At 41.3% G+C, this 12,618-nt stretch overlaps 2 protein-coding genes across 2 annotated transcripts; both read right to left on the reverse strand.

Annotated features, from left to right (window-relative positions):
• Positions 1 to 854: 854 nt before the first annotated feature.
• Positions 855 to 1,805, reverse strand: LOC122699979 (olfactory receptor 56-like). Its single transcript, XM_043912490.1, has one exon. It carries the CDS (start codon positions 1,803 to 1,805, stop codon positions 855 to 857), a length of 951 nt encoding a protein of 316 aa, XP_043768425.1.
• Positions 1,806 to 11,327: 9,522 nt separating this feature from the next.
• On the reverse strand, positions 11,328 to 12,278 carry LOC122699978 (olfactory receptor 56-like). The gene has a single exon (XM_043912489.1). The coding sequence runs from the start codon at positions 12,276 to 12,278 to the stop codon at positions 11,328 to 11,330; it is 951 nt and encodes a 316-aa protein (XP_043768424.1).
• Positions 12,279 to 12,618: the final 340 nt, after the last annotated feature.

Raw genomic sequence — 12,618 nt, forward strand, 5'->3', positions numbered from 1 at the left:
GAAATTTAAAAATACCATGAGAACACTATGAGTAATTATATGCCAAAAAATTGGACAACCTAGAAGAAATAGACAAGTATCTGGAAACATTGTTGCTGCTCAGTCAGTACGTCTGATTCTTTGTGACTCCATGGACTATAGCACACCAGGCTTCCCTGTCCACTCTCTCCCAAAGTTTGCTCAAATTCATGCCCATTGAGTCAGTGATGACATTCAACCATCTCATTGTCTGTTGCCTCCTTCTCCTCCTGCCCTCAATCTTTGCCAGCATCAGAGTCTTTTCCAGTGAATCAGCCGCATCAGGTGGCCAAAGCATTGGAGCTTCAGCTTCAGCATCAGAACTTCCAATGAATATTCAGGGTTGATTTCCTTTAGGATTGACTGGTTTGATCTCCTTGCTGTCCAAGGGACTCTCAAGAGTCTTCTCTTGCACCACAGTTCAAAAGCATCAATTCTTCTGTGCTCAGCAGCCAGATACCCCATCCACATTGATAAGTCATGAGATTCAGGCAGCACACCAAGGAGAACCATGAACTTGGGCAGTTCTCCTCAGCCTTCTGTAATTCTTGGAGGGACACAGCTGAGGGTGGTCTCATGCCCAGTCTCACAGCAGCTGAGGGATTAAGGGGCTGTGTCTTCTGTGCTATGTAACCATAGAGGCTCTGACTTCCTGCCACATTGCCTATACTCAGCATGGACAGGGTAGATTGAATTGATGTGCTAATCTGGTTGCTTCTGGTCAGAAACTAACTTTAATTTTCAGTAGGACATATTCATACCTCTTTCAATCAAACTACGTTTGAGTAAGCCAGGTTCCCAGGGCCCAGAGCTGTATAAGCAGTGGCAGTGCCAAGTTATGCCTGTCCCCCACCACATGGACACCTCCCCAGGAGTTTCTTGAGAGCACCAGCCACTTCCTTGTTCCTCAGGCTGTAGATGAGTGGGTTGAGCATAGGGGTAATCATAGTATAGAAGGCTGAGACCACCTTGTCCTGCTTGGAGGAGTGGTAGGTCTGGGGCTGCATGTAAGCAATCACGGCAGCCCCATAGAAGAGAGACACAACTGCCATGTGGGAGGAACAGGTAGCAAAGGCCTTTTTCCGACCTTCAGCAGAATGCATGCGGAGCACGGTTATCAGGATCAACAGGTAGGAGATGGAGATGACAGAGAAGGGCAGAAGCAGCATGAGGACACAGCACACATAGATCATAGTCTCATAGAGAGAAGTATCAGCACAGGCCAGCTTGAGCACTGCAGGGATATCACAGAAGAAGTGGTCGATCTCCTGAGAGCCACAGTAGGGAAAGCTCAGGGTATAGATGGCCTGAATTAACCCATCCAGCAGACCAGAGAGCCAACACAATGCCACCATGAGCCAGCAGACTCGGCGGCTCATGATCACTGAGTACCTCAGTGGGTTGCTGATGGCCACATAGCGATCATAGGCCATGAAAGCCAGCAGGAAGCACTCATCCCCCAGGAGGGTGACAAAGAACAGGATCTGGAGCCCACAGCCTGTGAAGGAGATGGAGCCATGGCCCAAGAGGTAGTCGATGGCCATCCGTGGTACAATGGTGGAGATGAGCATGAGGTCCATGAGTGACAGCCAGCTGAGGAAGAAGTACATGGGGCTGTGTAGACGGCAGTCAGCGTTGATGAGGAGGATCATGAGCCCGTTGCCAGAGAGGGCCACCAGAAACATGACCATGATGACGGAGAAGAGGAGGAGGTGCAGTGGTGTGTCGTTGAAGAGGCCCAGGAGGATGAAATGGGAGATGAGAGTCTGATTTTTCACCAAGGCCATTGTTCCTGCAGAAGTATGCACCAGCAGATGGTTGGAATCTGGAATCAGGTGGTTTATGTTTAATGCAACATTACTGAAGTCATTTACAGCTTTTTCCAATATGTTGCCCGCTTTAAATGTTATTTGGTTTAGAATAAAAGGCATGTCCTCTTAAGAGAAAGAATCTGTAACAAAGATGCAGGCTGTTGTTGCTGATGCTGCTTTAAATCTAGGACTTGCTGCATCTCGTTGGGAAGCACATGTCAAGCTATTATTGCTAAAATCGGCACTGATTTTGCCTCTACTACAATGAGTCTGTCTCCAGTCTATAGACAGTCTCTTACCAACCTCTGCTGCTGCTTCTGCTGCTAAGTCACTTCAGTCGTGTCCGACTCTGTGCGACCCCATAGACGGCAGCCCATCAGGCTCCCCCATCCCTGGGACTCTCCAGGCAAGAACACCGGAGTGGGTTGCCATTTCCTTCTCCAATGCATGAAAGTGAAAAGTGAAAGTGAAGTCGCTCAGTCATGTCCCGACTCTTAGCGACCCCACGGACTGCAGCCTACCAGGCTCCTCTGTCCATGGGACTTTCCAGGCAAAAGAGTACCAGAGTGGGGTGCCATTGCCTTCTCTGTATACCAAGCTCTAGGCCAGCTCTGCTGCTGCTAAGTCACTTCAGTCGTGTCCGACTCTGTGCGACCCCATAGACGGCAGCCCACCAGGCTCCCGCGTCCCTGGGATTCTCCAGGCAAGAACACTGGAGTGGGTTGCCATTTCCTTCTCCAGTGCATGAAAGTGAAAAGTGAAAGGGAAGTCGCTCAGTCGTGTCCGACTCTTAGCGACCCCATGGACTGCAGCCTACCAGGCTCCTCCGTCCATGGGATTTTCCAGGCAAGAGTACTGGAGTGGGATGCTAGGCCAGCCTTAATCAAAGATTTTCTTTTTCAGGTAAATGTACTAAAGCAGCAAAGGCATTTACCACTTCTGTGAACTGAGCATTTACATAACCTTTCTGAACCTGTTTTCTCATATTAATTTGAGATAACAGCTATCTTAGAAAGTGATATTAAACACTGAAGGTGAAAGCATAAGCTCTTCCTAGTAGGACAGAAATAATGACAACTGACATTACACGAGCACTTCTCATGTGCCAGGCACCACCGTGACCACTCTGTCACATCCTCATAACTGCCTGGCAAGACTGATTATTATCACTGTTAATAAGTGGGGAAACTGAGAGAGGGGGAGATTATTTTTTCAGATATAGAAATATAAAATATTTCTTAAGAAGCTAGTAAATGAAAAACTGGAGGCAACCTAAAAACCCAACACAAAGTAAATTATAAAATAATCAAATAATAAAATATGTTGCCAGTGGAATACTTATGACATTTTAATAGCTACTGAGCAAAAAAATTATACTAACTAGTCTTTTTAAGTATTTAAAACAACTGTGAGAAATATGCCAATATACTTAAGCACATGGTTCCATTTAGGTAGTAGGGTTGAGGGTTATCTCTCTCCAACTGTGTATTTTACACATCTTCTATTAGCAATATGGAATTATAATGTTAAAGTAACATTATACTATGTATAAGATCAACATACAAAAATCTGAATCTTTCTCATACATACCACTAAATAAACAACTTATATAATTGCAATAAAAACTGTGAAGTGCCTAGGAAAGAACCCCAATGCTAAAAATTATAAAGCATAATTGAGAGACAGAAAAGAAGGCCTGAAAAAAGCCATGCATATTTTTTAGAGACATAAGCTCAACAGTGTAAGGATGTAAATTCTCCACAAACTTAATCTATAATTTCTTTGAGATCCCAATTAATTTCCAAAAAGACCCTTGCATTTTGGATATGACCATTTAGAGGTAGAATTCTCTCAAAAGTCACTCAAAATCAGTAATGAGATGAAGAACAGGAACACAGTCTATGTTGGATAAAGTTAGGCTAGCTGAAAGTAGAACCCACAAAATAAAATTCGAAGGGATAGCAAAAGCAGTAGCAATTGAACAAGGAAAGGGAAAAAAGTGGAAAAAAGACACCTGTGAGCATAAATCTCAAAGTAACCTCTCCCAAGATAGGAATAAAACCAAAACTACCAGTTTCAGCCAGCAGAAGCTGGAAAGTCTTACAAGGATTCTAAAAAGAGTAGTTTATCCCAAGGAGCAGAGGAGAAGGACTTGAACAAAGACTCGTGCAGATGAGTTGTATTTGCAGGAATAGTTCTGTATTAGTGATAGGGAGAAGAGACAGGATGTACATTAGGAATAACCACATAGTTCTCCATCCCAGTAGCTCAAGGAAAACTAAATAGTATCCTCAAAACCTAGTCTAAAAACAAAAAAAAAAAAAACAAAAAAAACCTTAGTCTAGCAATCCACGATATACTAACAATTCAACCTCTGGATTAAAATGGCGAACTGAACACACCTAATATCTGCTTCCTGAAAAAAGCCACTAGAAAGACAGCCGTCACAGGTTAAAAGAACTAAGTACCTATCAGGAGGAAAAATTGAATAAACTGAAATAATATGCAAATGAAGTTGCTTTTTGTGTGTTTATATAGAATTGTCCCCAAACTATATTGTTCAATGTAAAAGGGACATTACAGAAGAGTGTATACAGTAAAATTGTACATATAAGGTATTGTATTACTTATTTTATATTAATTACATGATATATATGTTTAAATAAGCATCATATTACAATCATACATTTATACTCTATTGTATTTCATACATTCCAGGGAGTGTTAATATTATATTTTACTCTTATATGTGTAAAAAGAAATGAATATGTTTCTGTATACATTTATTTATGTAAATGTCAAAATCTCTGAAAATAACTAGTAACACCATCAATTATTAGTTTTCAGTTAAGTGCTCACTGACTCTTTCATCTTATCTGCAAAATGAGGGTAAGAATAATCACCTCCCAGGGTGGTTAGGAAGACTGAGTTCATGTGTTCAAAAGCACCAGACACTTGCCTTGTTCACACAGGAAATGATCAACAAATGGTGAGTACTGTTGTTGAGCAGAGGAGTAGGGCTAAGCCTGTTCACTGAATGACAGAGAGACAAGGAGACATGATAAAGGGAGAAACTACTAGTAAGAAGCTGTGATGGTTCAAGCAAGAGATGGCCACTGGCTGTGTTACATTGGGCAGGTTACCTGATCATTGTGATCCTCAGTTTTATCATCCATTCTGGCAGTGAGAATAAAGTGAATTATGAATATAAAGCCTCTACTCTTGTGTCTGGTGCATAGTAGGTACCCAATACACGTTGGCAGGAGCATAATGATGTCTACAATTTCCACTACTTATTATGCTCTGGACAGGGTGGTAGCAAGAGAAATGTAAGGAAGGAAAATATTAAGTGCATTGCATTACAGTTTGAATTTACATCTTAATAGGAAACTTGGCCACTGTTTAATTAGGCTCATCAGATGCATCAACTGACTTTCAATAAATGCCTTGGGAAAACTAATCTTTACTGATAAAAACATGGCCCCACTCCAATGTAATGTAATCCCTTGGTACCAACTGTAAAGCAAATTTTTTTCAACAAAGCCTTACCAGATAGCTATTGCAGATATAGTCTCAGCTGGGCAAAGCAGGAGATATTTTAGTGCAGAAAGGCAATCCTGCATCCCTCAGATAAGGCTTGCAGAGCCCAAGGTTGTGCATAAATGACTCCTGGCGGGGTGCACCTAGGAATTTTCTCAGAGAGCCTGGAAGCAGAATGAGGACAGGTCAAACCTGTGGTAGAACTTTCTCAAAGAGAAGGAAGCTACAGTGTAGAAAGAGAAAGGAGCAAACACACCAAAACATTTCTCCAAATAAGAGCAGAGTTATGGCCTCTTCAAGTAGAAGAGGAACAGGAGAGATCATCCAATAGAAAAAAAAATTTATGTGGTTTTAGGGAAAGACAAGCAAAAATTTGTTTCCATGAGTTGCAAACATAAGCACAAATGATAGATAAGCATGAGAGGACTTTACCATAATCTTTCAAAATCTAACAAACAGGTATCAGAGACACTCCCCCAGTACCTTGAAGGGGCCAGTTTCAGATGGTCTAGCCGTGTTGCACTTCATTTAACTTGAATAGACAAATCATGTATACCACTGTAAAACTGGTCATGAGACCACAGGAATGAAATTTCCCTTCTCTTAGGTCTCAGTTGCCTGAGCTTTAAAATGAAATACTGGATCAAGCAACTCTTGGGTTTTCTCTAGTTCTACCCATGGAGTAAAGAATTAGGAGAAAAATCAATTCAGAAAACAAAATCTAACCAAGCAAGAGTTTTATAATTTAAGATAAATAGTAATCAGGAGAACATCGGGGATAGTTGTCAGATGAAAAATCATTGTAAGTATTTCTTAGCAGAGAGGTAAAGTATAAGATACAGAGAGGAAGAGCCTTACCCAAAACCATGTAATCAGGAAGGCCTGGAGAGTCATGAGGTAGATTCCATTGGGAGCTCTATGCCCTGAGTAACTAGATTCCACAACCCAAGAAGGACTGATCAGATCACTCAGCTGAATCTAGAGTGGGGTCTCTCTAACTGCAGAGAAAACTACACAGCTCCATCTTCTTGAAACAGAAGCCAAAGGGAATTATTAAATATCGAGAAGAGAAATTTCCAGGGAAAAGAAAGGCTTGTTTGGTCAGAACTCCTCTAGAATTTCCTCCTAACTTGTGAAAATATCAGTTGGTCAAGATGTCTGGAAGACTCCCCATCCATCAACAGGAACTATCCATTGTCTTCCACCTTGGCTGTGGAAAGATTTTGAAGAAATGCATTAAGGCTGGTTGAAATGGGAAGAAAAAGTTCAGAAAGAAGGAACCCCAAAATCCTGGAAAAGAATGTTGCATGCAAAAACCTATTAGAATCTTTAGTGGTCAAGAAAAACCCACTTGGAAAGAAAACTTAGAGCACAGAGAGACCATACAGCCCTCATCCAAAAGCAAAGACCATGGAAGAGGGCTAGACAAGGAGGGAAGGGGCTTCTATCTTGGAGTCAGCAGAGTCTACCACCTGTGGAGAAACGCTTGTTGGCCAGGTTTAGCATCCAGCTGAGAGGTTTTATTCTTTGTCACTTCTCACTGAGACTCATTGTTTTCCCTTCTACTGTGACTAAAGAAAGTTACTTCTGTTCTTACAAGTCCTTAGAGAACCCTCCTCAGCCACATCTCTCTCCCCAGTCTGTTGCAGTTAAACCTTTTGGGAAAGGAAGCCTCTTGCAAAGTTTTCTACTCATCTCGGTTCACCAGTAAACAAACTCTCTTTCAGGGAAACATTGAGAGAAAAACTGGGGAGAGATTCTATGGGTCAATCTGGAAAGAACTGACTCTTCTTCCATTCCAAAATGGAATGTTTTGTTCTGGGATATAATCTACATTGTAAGTAGTCACTAAATAGTGGATGTACGTGAAGCAAACAAGGAATCTTCCAGAGTCTTCCAGACTTTTGTCCCTCTGGTTCCTTCTGCCTCTTCCTGTTACTTAAGCTATAAGATATTCCCATCCAATATCACACTGACCTTTCTAACCTCAGAGCTCAATTACACTGGAATTTCTCAAGTCAAAAATTCAACACTCTGCTATGAAAAGCACATCACCTCCCTAGACTGACCACCTCTTTCTCACTTTTCCATCAGCTCTGACCCAGTTGAGTTTCTGTCATACTAAGAAATTTACAGAGATAAACATAGCATTGTACACACACTTGACATTGAAGTTACATAGAGCTGAGTGTCAATATTTTTAGGCATCATTTTGAGCTAGGAACCTACTTGAACCCATTTACTCATTTGTAAAATGGGAACAATAATTTTTCATCACAAAACATTTGTTGTGTGAATTAAATTGATAGACAACTTTAAGTCATCTCCCTGTTATAAGGTTCTAAGAATTGTAGTTACTAGTGTAACTTGCCTCCATTCTCTCTAAAGCCACAAAACTCTGACAGAAACACAGACTTTACAAATATAATATAAAGTTCATTAAACAAATATCCAATGCCTATAGCAAGCAATAGAACAAATGCCAGGAAGGGGAGGATATTTAATTTCCAAGGTTACCACATCATAATATTGAAAATTACCCGGTTTTCAATGAAAAAACAACAAAGCATGAAGAAAGCAAAAAGTTGTAATTCATCCACAGAAGAAAGCAAAGACTTTAGAACTACTGGACAAAAACTTTAAGTCAACTCTCTTAAATATTCTCAAAAAACTAATGCACAGTGAGCTACAGAAACTAGGAAAGCAGTGAATGAATAAAAAGAGGCAACTACATGTAAAAGAATGAAACTAGAACACTTTCTAACACCATACACAAAAATAAACTCAAAATGTATTAAAGACTTAAATGTAAAACCAAAAACTATAAAGCTTTTAGAAGAAAACATAGGCAGTACACTTTTTAGCATATATCACACCAGGATCCTCTTTGACCCACTTCCTAGAGTAATGGAAATAAAAATAAAATAAACAAATGGGACCTAATTAAACTTAAAAGCTTTGAAGCAATAAGCACAATTAAAAGATCCTCAGAAGTGGAAAAAATAATTGCAAACATAACCACTGACAAATGGGTACTCTCCAAAATATACAAGCAGCTCATATAGCTCAATAGCAGAAAAACAAACAGCCCAACAAAAAAATGCACAGAAGACCTATACAGACATTTCTTCAAAGGAGATATACAGGTGGTCAATAAATACATGAAAAGCTGTTCAAGATCACTTATTATTAGAGAAATGGAAATCAAAACTGTTAATACAGTGGCTGGTATTAATCTCACACTGGTCAGAATGGTCGTCATCAAAAAATCTACAAACAATAAATGCTGGCGAGGATGTGGAGAAAAGGGAACCCTCTTGCACTCTTGGTGGGTATATAAACTGGTCCAGCGATTATGAAAAATAGTATGGAGACTTCTTTAAAAATTAGGAATAAATCTACTATATGACCCAACAATCCCACTACTGGGCATATAGCCCAAGAAAACCACAATTTTAAAAGATACGTGTACTCCAATGTTCATTGCAGCACTATTTACATTAGCCAGGACTTGGAAGCAACCTAGATGTCCACTGACAGATGAACGGATTAAGAAGATGTGGTACATGTATACAATGAAATATTACTCCACCATTAAAAAGAACGAATTTAAGTTGGTGGTAATGAACTGGATGAACCTAGAGCCTGTTATACAGGGTGAAGTAAATCAGAAAGAGAAAAACAAATATCATATATTAAGGCATGTATATAGAATCTAGAAAAATGATGCTAATGAACTTATTTGCAGGGAAGGAGCAGAGATGTAGTTGTGGAGAACAAACTTGTGAATATAGCGGGGGAAGGAGAGAATGGGTTGACTAGGGAAAGTACCATTGACGTATATACATTATCACACGTAAAATAACTGGTGGGAAATTGCTATATAACCCAGGGAGCCCTGACTGGTGCTCTGTGATTACCTACAGGGGTGGTATCGGGAAAGTGGAGGGAGGGTAAAGAGGGATGGGATATATGTACAATTATGGCTGATTCTCATCGTTGTACTGCAGAAACCCACACAACATTGTAAAGCAAATTTCCTCCAGTTAAAAATTAAATTAAAAAAAATTTAGAATAAAAGACAAAGAAGGACATAATAAAATGATAAAGGAATCAGCATGAACAGAGTATATAGCATTCATTAAAATGTAAAACCTAATATAGGAGCACATATATATAAAGCAAATATTGTTATTGTTGTTCAGTGTGAGGTACAGCACATCATAACACAGTCAATGTTTTATAATAACTTTAAAAGGAATATAGTCTAAGAAAATATTGAATTGCTGTGTTGTTCACCTGGAACATAATATTATAAATCAATTGTAATTGAATTTTTAAAGATACTATTTTAAATTCTTCATTTAATCTTCTATAGCATGAATTTCATCTTGAATGAATTAGTGTTAATTGGGCTTATGTTTCTGATTCTTGCTTGCTTTGGGGCTAATTTTCAAGGGGAGATTTATATTTATTTTATCTTATTATTATTCTTATATCTCTCTAGAGAAGGAAATTGCAACCCACCCCAGTATTCTCACCTTGGAAACCCCATGGACAGAGGATCCTGGCAAGCTACAGTCCATGGGGTCATAAAGAGTCAGACATGACTGAGCACACATGCATGCACACACTTGTCTCTCTCAGTGAGTCTCAGTAAAAAATGTGTGCCAATCTCCTTCTGTATTCCAAAGTTGGTGAAGAGCTCTTTCCAGGCTTCTGATGCCATATCCTTAAGCATGTTCTAAAGTGAGTCTTCACAGATGTTGCCCTCATTGTGTGGGCTCTATAGTAGAGCCAACTGTCTGCTCACCTGGAGATCTTGAGTTATCCTAGCAGGCACTGTAGAGAGGCTGAGCTATAAAAGTCCTCCTTTTCCTGGCTGGCATCCGGCTGTGCACACCTTTCTTTTCTTTAACACCTTTCTCTACTCTCTTGTTTCCTGCTCAATGTGCTGAGTGCTGTCCTCTGTGTTCCCATGACCCAACTGTGATGCTCATCCATGGTTGCTTCTCCAGCCTACACCAACTTTCACTCAATCTCCTTTCCAACTCAAAACTTATCCACAACATGGGCAGAAGAGCTGCCAACTGGTTTTTGTCTAGGAGTGGGTGTTCCCTTTGACCTGTTTCTACCCTGGTTCTCTCTGATTAACGCCTCCTTTCTGAACCTATGGTCATTTGAGTTTGTAATTCTTGCATTTAACCTGTCTAAGGTCTTTCCATGATTTAATTTCTTACTTCTCTTCACATGAACCATAAAAGCAGCCCCTCCTAATGCCCACATGCCGTGAGTGCATGTACATGATGATATTTTGCCATTTCAGCTTTAAATCACCATTATTCCTGAGTCATAGGTCAGTTTCACAGAAGTAAACTGAGACATGCTTTGCAAGCAAAAAGTTTATTAGAGAATGCTCTCAGAATTAAAAATTCCGGTGAAAGAAGAGGGTTAAGGAAGAAAAGTTGGATGCAAGAAGAAGTCGTCTGCAGTTCCTCAGTTGATCCTATGGGGAGACTGAATTTGGGGAGCTCTGGAGCTTGGTTGTCCCTTCAGGGTCAAACTGAGACAAGGCAGTCAGGCATTTATATCCTATATTACCAGTCATGAGATTCAGACAGCTCTCCAAGGAGAACCATGGCCTTCAGCAAGATGCCTTTCCCCAGCATGGACAATTCCTTAAGAGGAACACAGCTGAGAGAGGTCACCTTCCCACTCTCCCAGCACCTGAGGGCTGAAGAATCTGTGTCTTCTAGTCTTTGTAATCCCAAAAGCTCTTACACTGCCTATACTTAGCATGGACAGGGTAGATTGAATTGATGTGCTAATCTGGTTGCTTCTGGTCAGAGAATGACTTTTATTTTCAGTGGGGCATGTTCATACCTCTTTCAATCAAACTACAGTTGAATAATCCAGGTTCCCAGGGCCCAGAGCTGTATAAGCGGTGGCAGTGCCAAGTTATGTCTGTCCCCCACCACAAGAACACCTCCCCAGGAGTTTCTTGAGAGCACCAGCCACTTCCTTGTTCCTCAGGCTGTAGATGAGTGGGTTGAGCACAGGGGTAATCATGGTATAGAAGGCTGAGACCACTTTGTCCTGCTTGGAGGAGTGGTAGGTCTGGGGCCGCATGTAGGTGACCATGGCAGCCCCATAGAAGAGAGACACAACCGCCATGTGGGACGAACAGGTAGCAAAGGCCTTTTTCCGACCTTCAGCAGAATGCATGCGGAGCACAGTTACAAAGATCAGCAGATAGGAGACGGAGATGACAGAGAAGGGCAGGAGCAGCATGAGGATGCAGCACACATAGATCAAAGCCTCATAAATGGATGTATCTGCACAGGCCAGCTTAAGCACTGCAGGGATGCCACAGAAGAAGTGGTCGATCTCCTGAGAGCCACAGTAGGGAAAGCTCAGGGTATAGATGGCCTGAAACAACCCATCCACCAGGCCAAAGAGCCAAGATCCTGCCACCATGAGCCAACAGACACGGCGGCTCATGACCACTGAGTACCTCAGTGGGTTGCTGATGGCCACATAGCGATCATAGGCCATGAAAGCCAGCAGGAAGCACTCATCCCCGAGGAGGGTGAGGAAGAACAGGATCTGGAACCCACAGCCTGTAAAGGAGATGGAACCATGGCCCAGGAGATAGTCGATGGCCATCCGTGGTACAATGGTGGAGATGAGCATGAGGTCCATGAGTGACAGCCAGCTGAGGAAGAAGTACATGGGGCTGTGTAGACGGGAGTCAGTGTTGATGAGGAAGATCATGAGCCCGTTGCCAGAGAGGGCCACCAGAAACATGACCATGATGGTGGAAAAGAGAAGGAGGTGCAGTGGTGTGTGGTTGAACAGGCCCAGGAGGATGAAGTGGGAGATGCAAGTCTGATTTTTCACCAAGGCCATTGTTCCTGCAGAAGGATGTGCCAGACAGAAGGTTGTGATCTGAAAGCAGGAAGTTTGTATTCAGTGCCATATTACTAAAGTCATTAACATTTTTCACAAAACTTTTCCCTCTTTGTATGTTACCTGGCTTAGAGTAACAGATATGTTCTCTCAAGAGAAAGAATGCTAATAAACATGCAGGCTGCTGTTGTTGTTTTAGCTTCTAGGTCTTTCTGCACATAATTGAGAAGCAAATATTAAGCTATTTTTACTAAAATGGACACTGCTTCTACCTTTGGTAGGCTGGATCTGTCTCCAGCCCACACTGCTGCTCCTGAAGTTCAGTAAAGGATTTGCTTTT

This window comes from Cervus elaphus, chromosome 9, assembly GCF_910594005.1.
Source record: "Cervus elaphus chromosome 9, mCerEla1.1, whole genome shotgun sequence".
Taxonomy (NCBI): Eukaryota; Metazoa; Chordata; class Mammalia; order Artiodactyla; family Cervidae; genus Cervus; species Cervus elaphus.

Bases quoted from the DNA above. Each gene is read 5' to 3' on its own strand.
- LOC122699978 (XM_043912489.1), bottom strand. From the start codon at position 12,278: ATGGCCTTGGTGAAAAATCAGACTTGCATCTCCCACTTCATCCTCCTG.
- LOC122699979 (XM_043912490.1), bottom strand. From the start codon at position 1,805: ATGGCCTTGGTGAAAAATCAGACTCTCATCTCCCATTTCATCCTCCTG.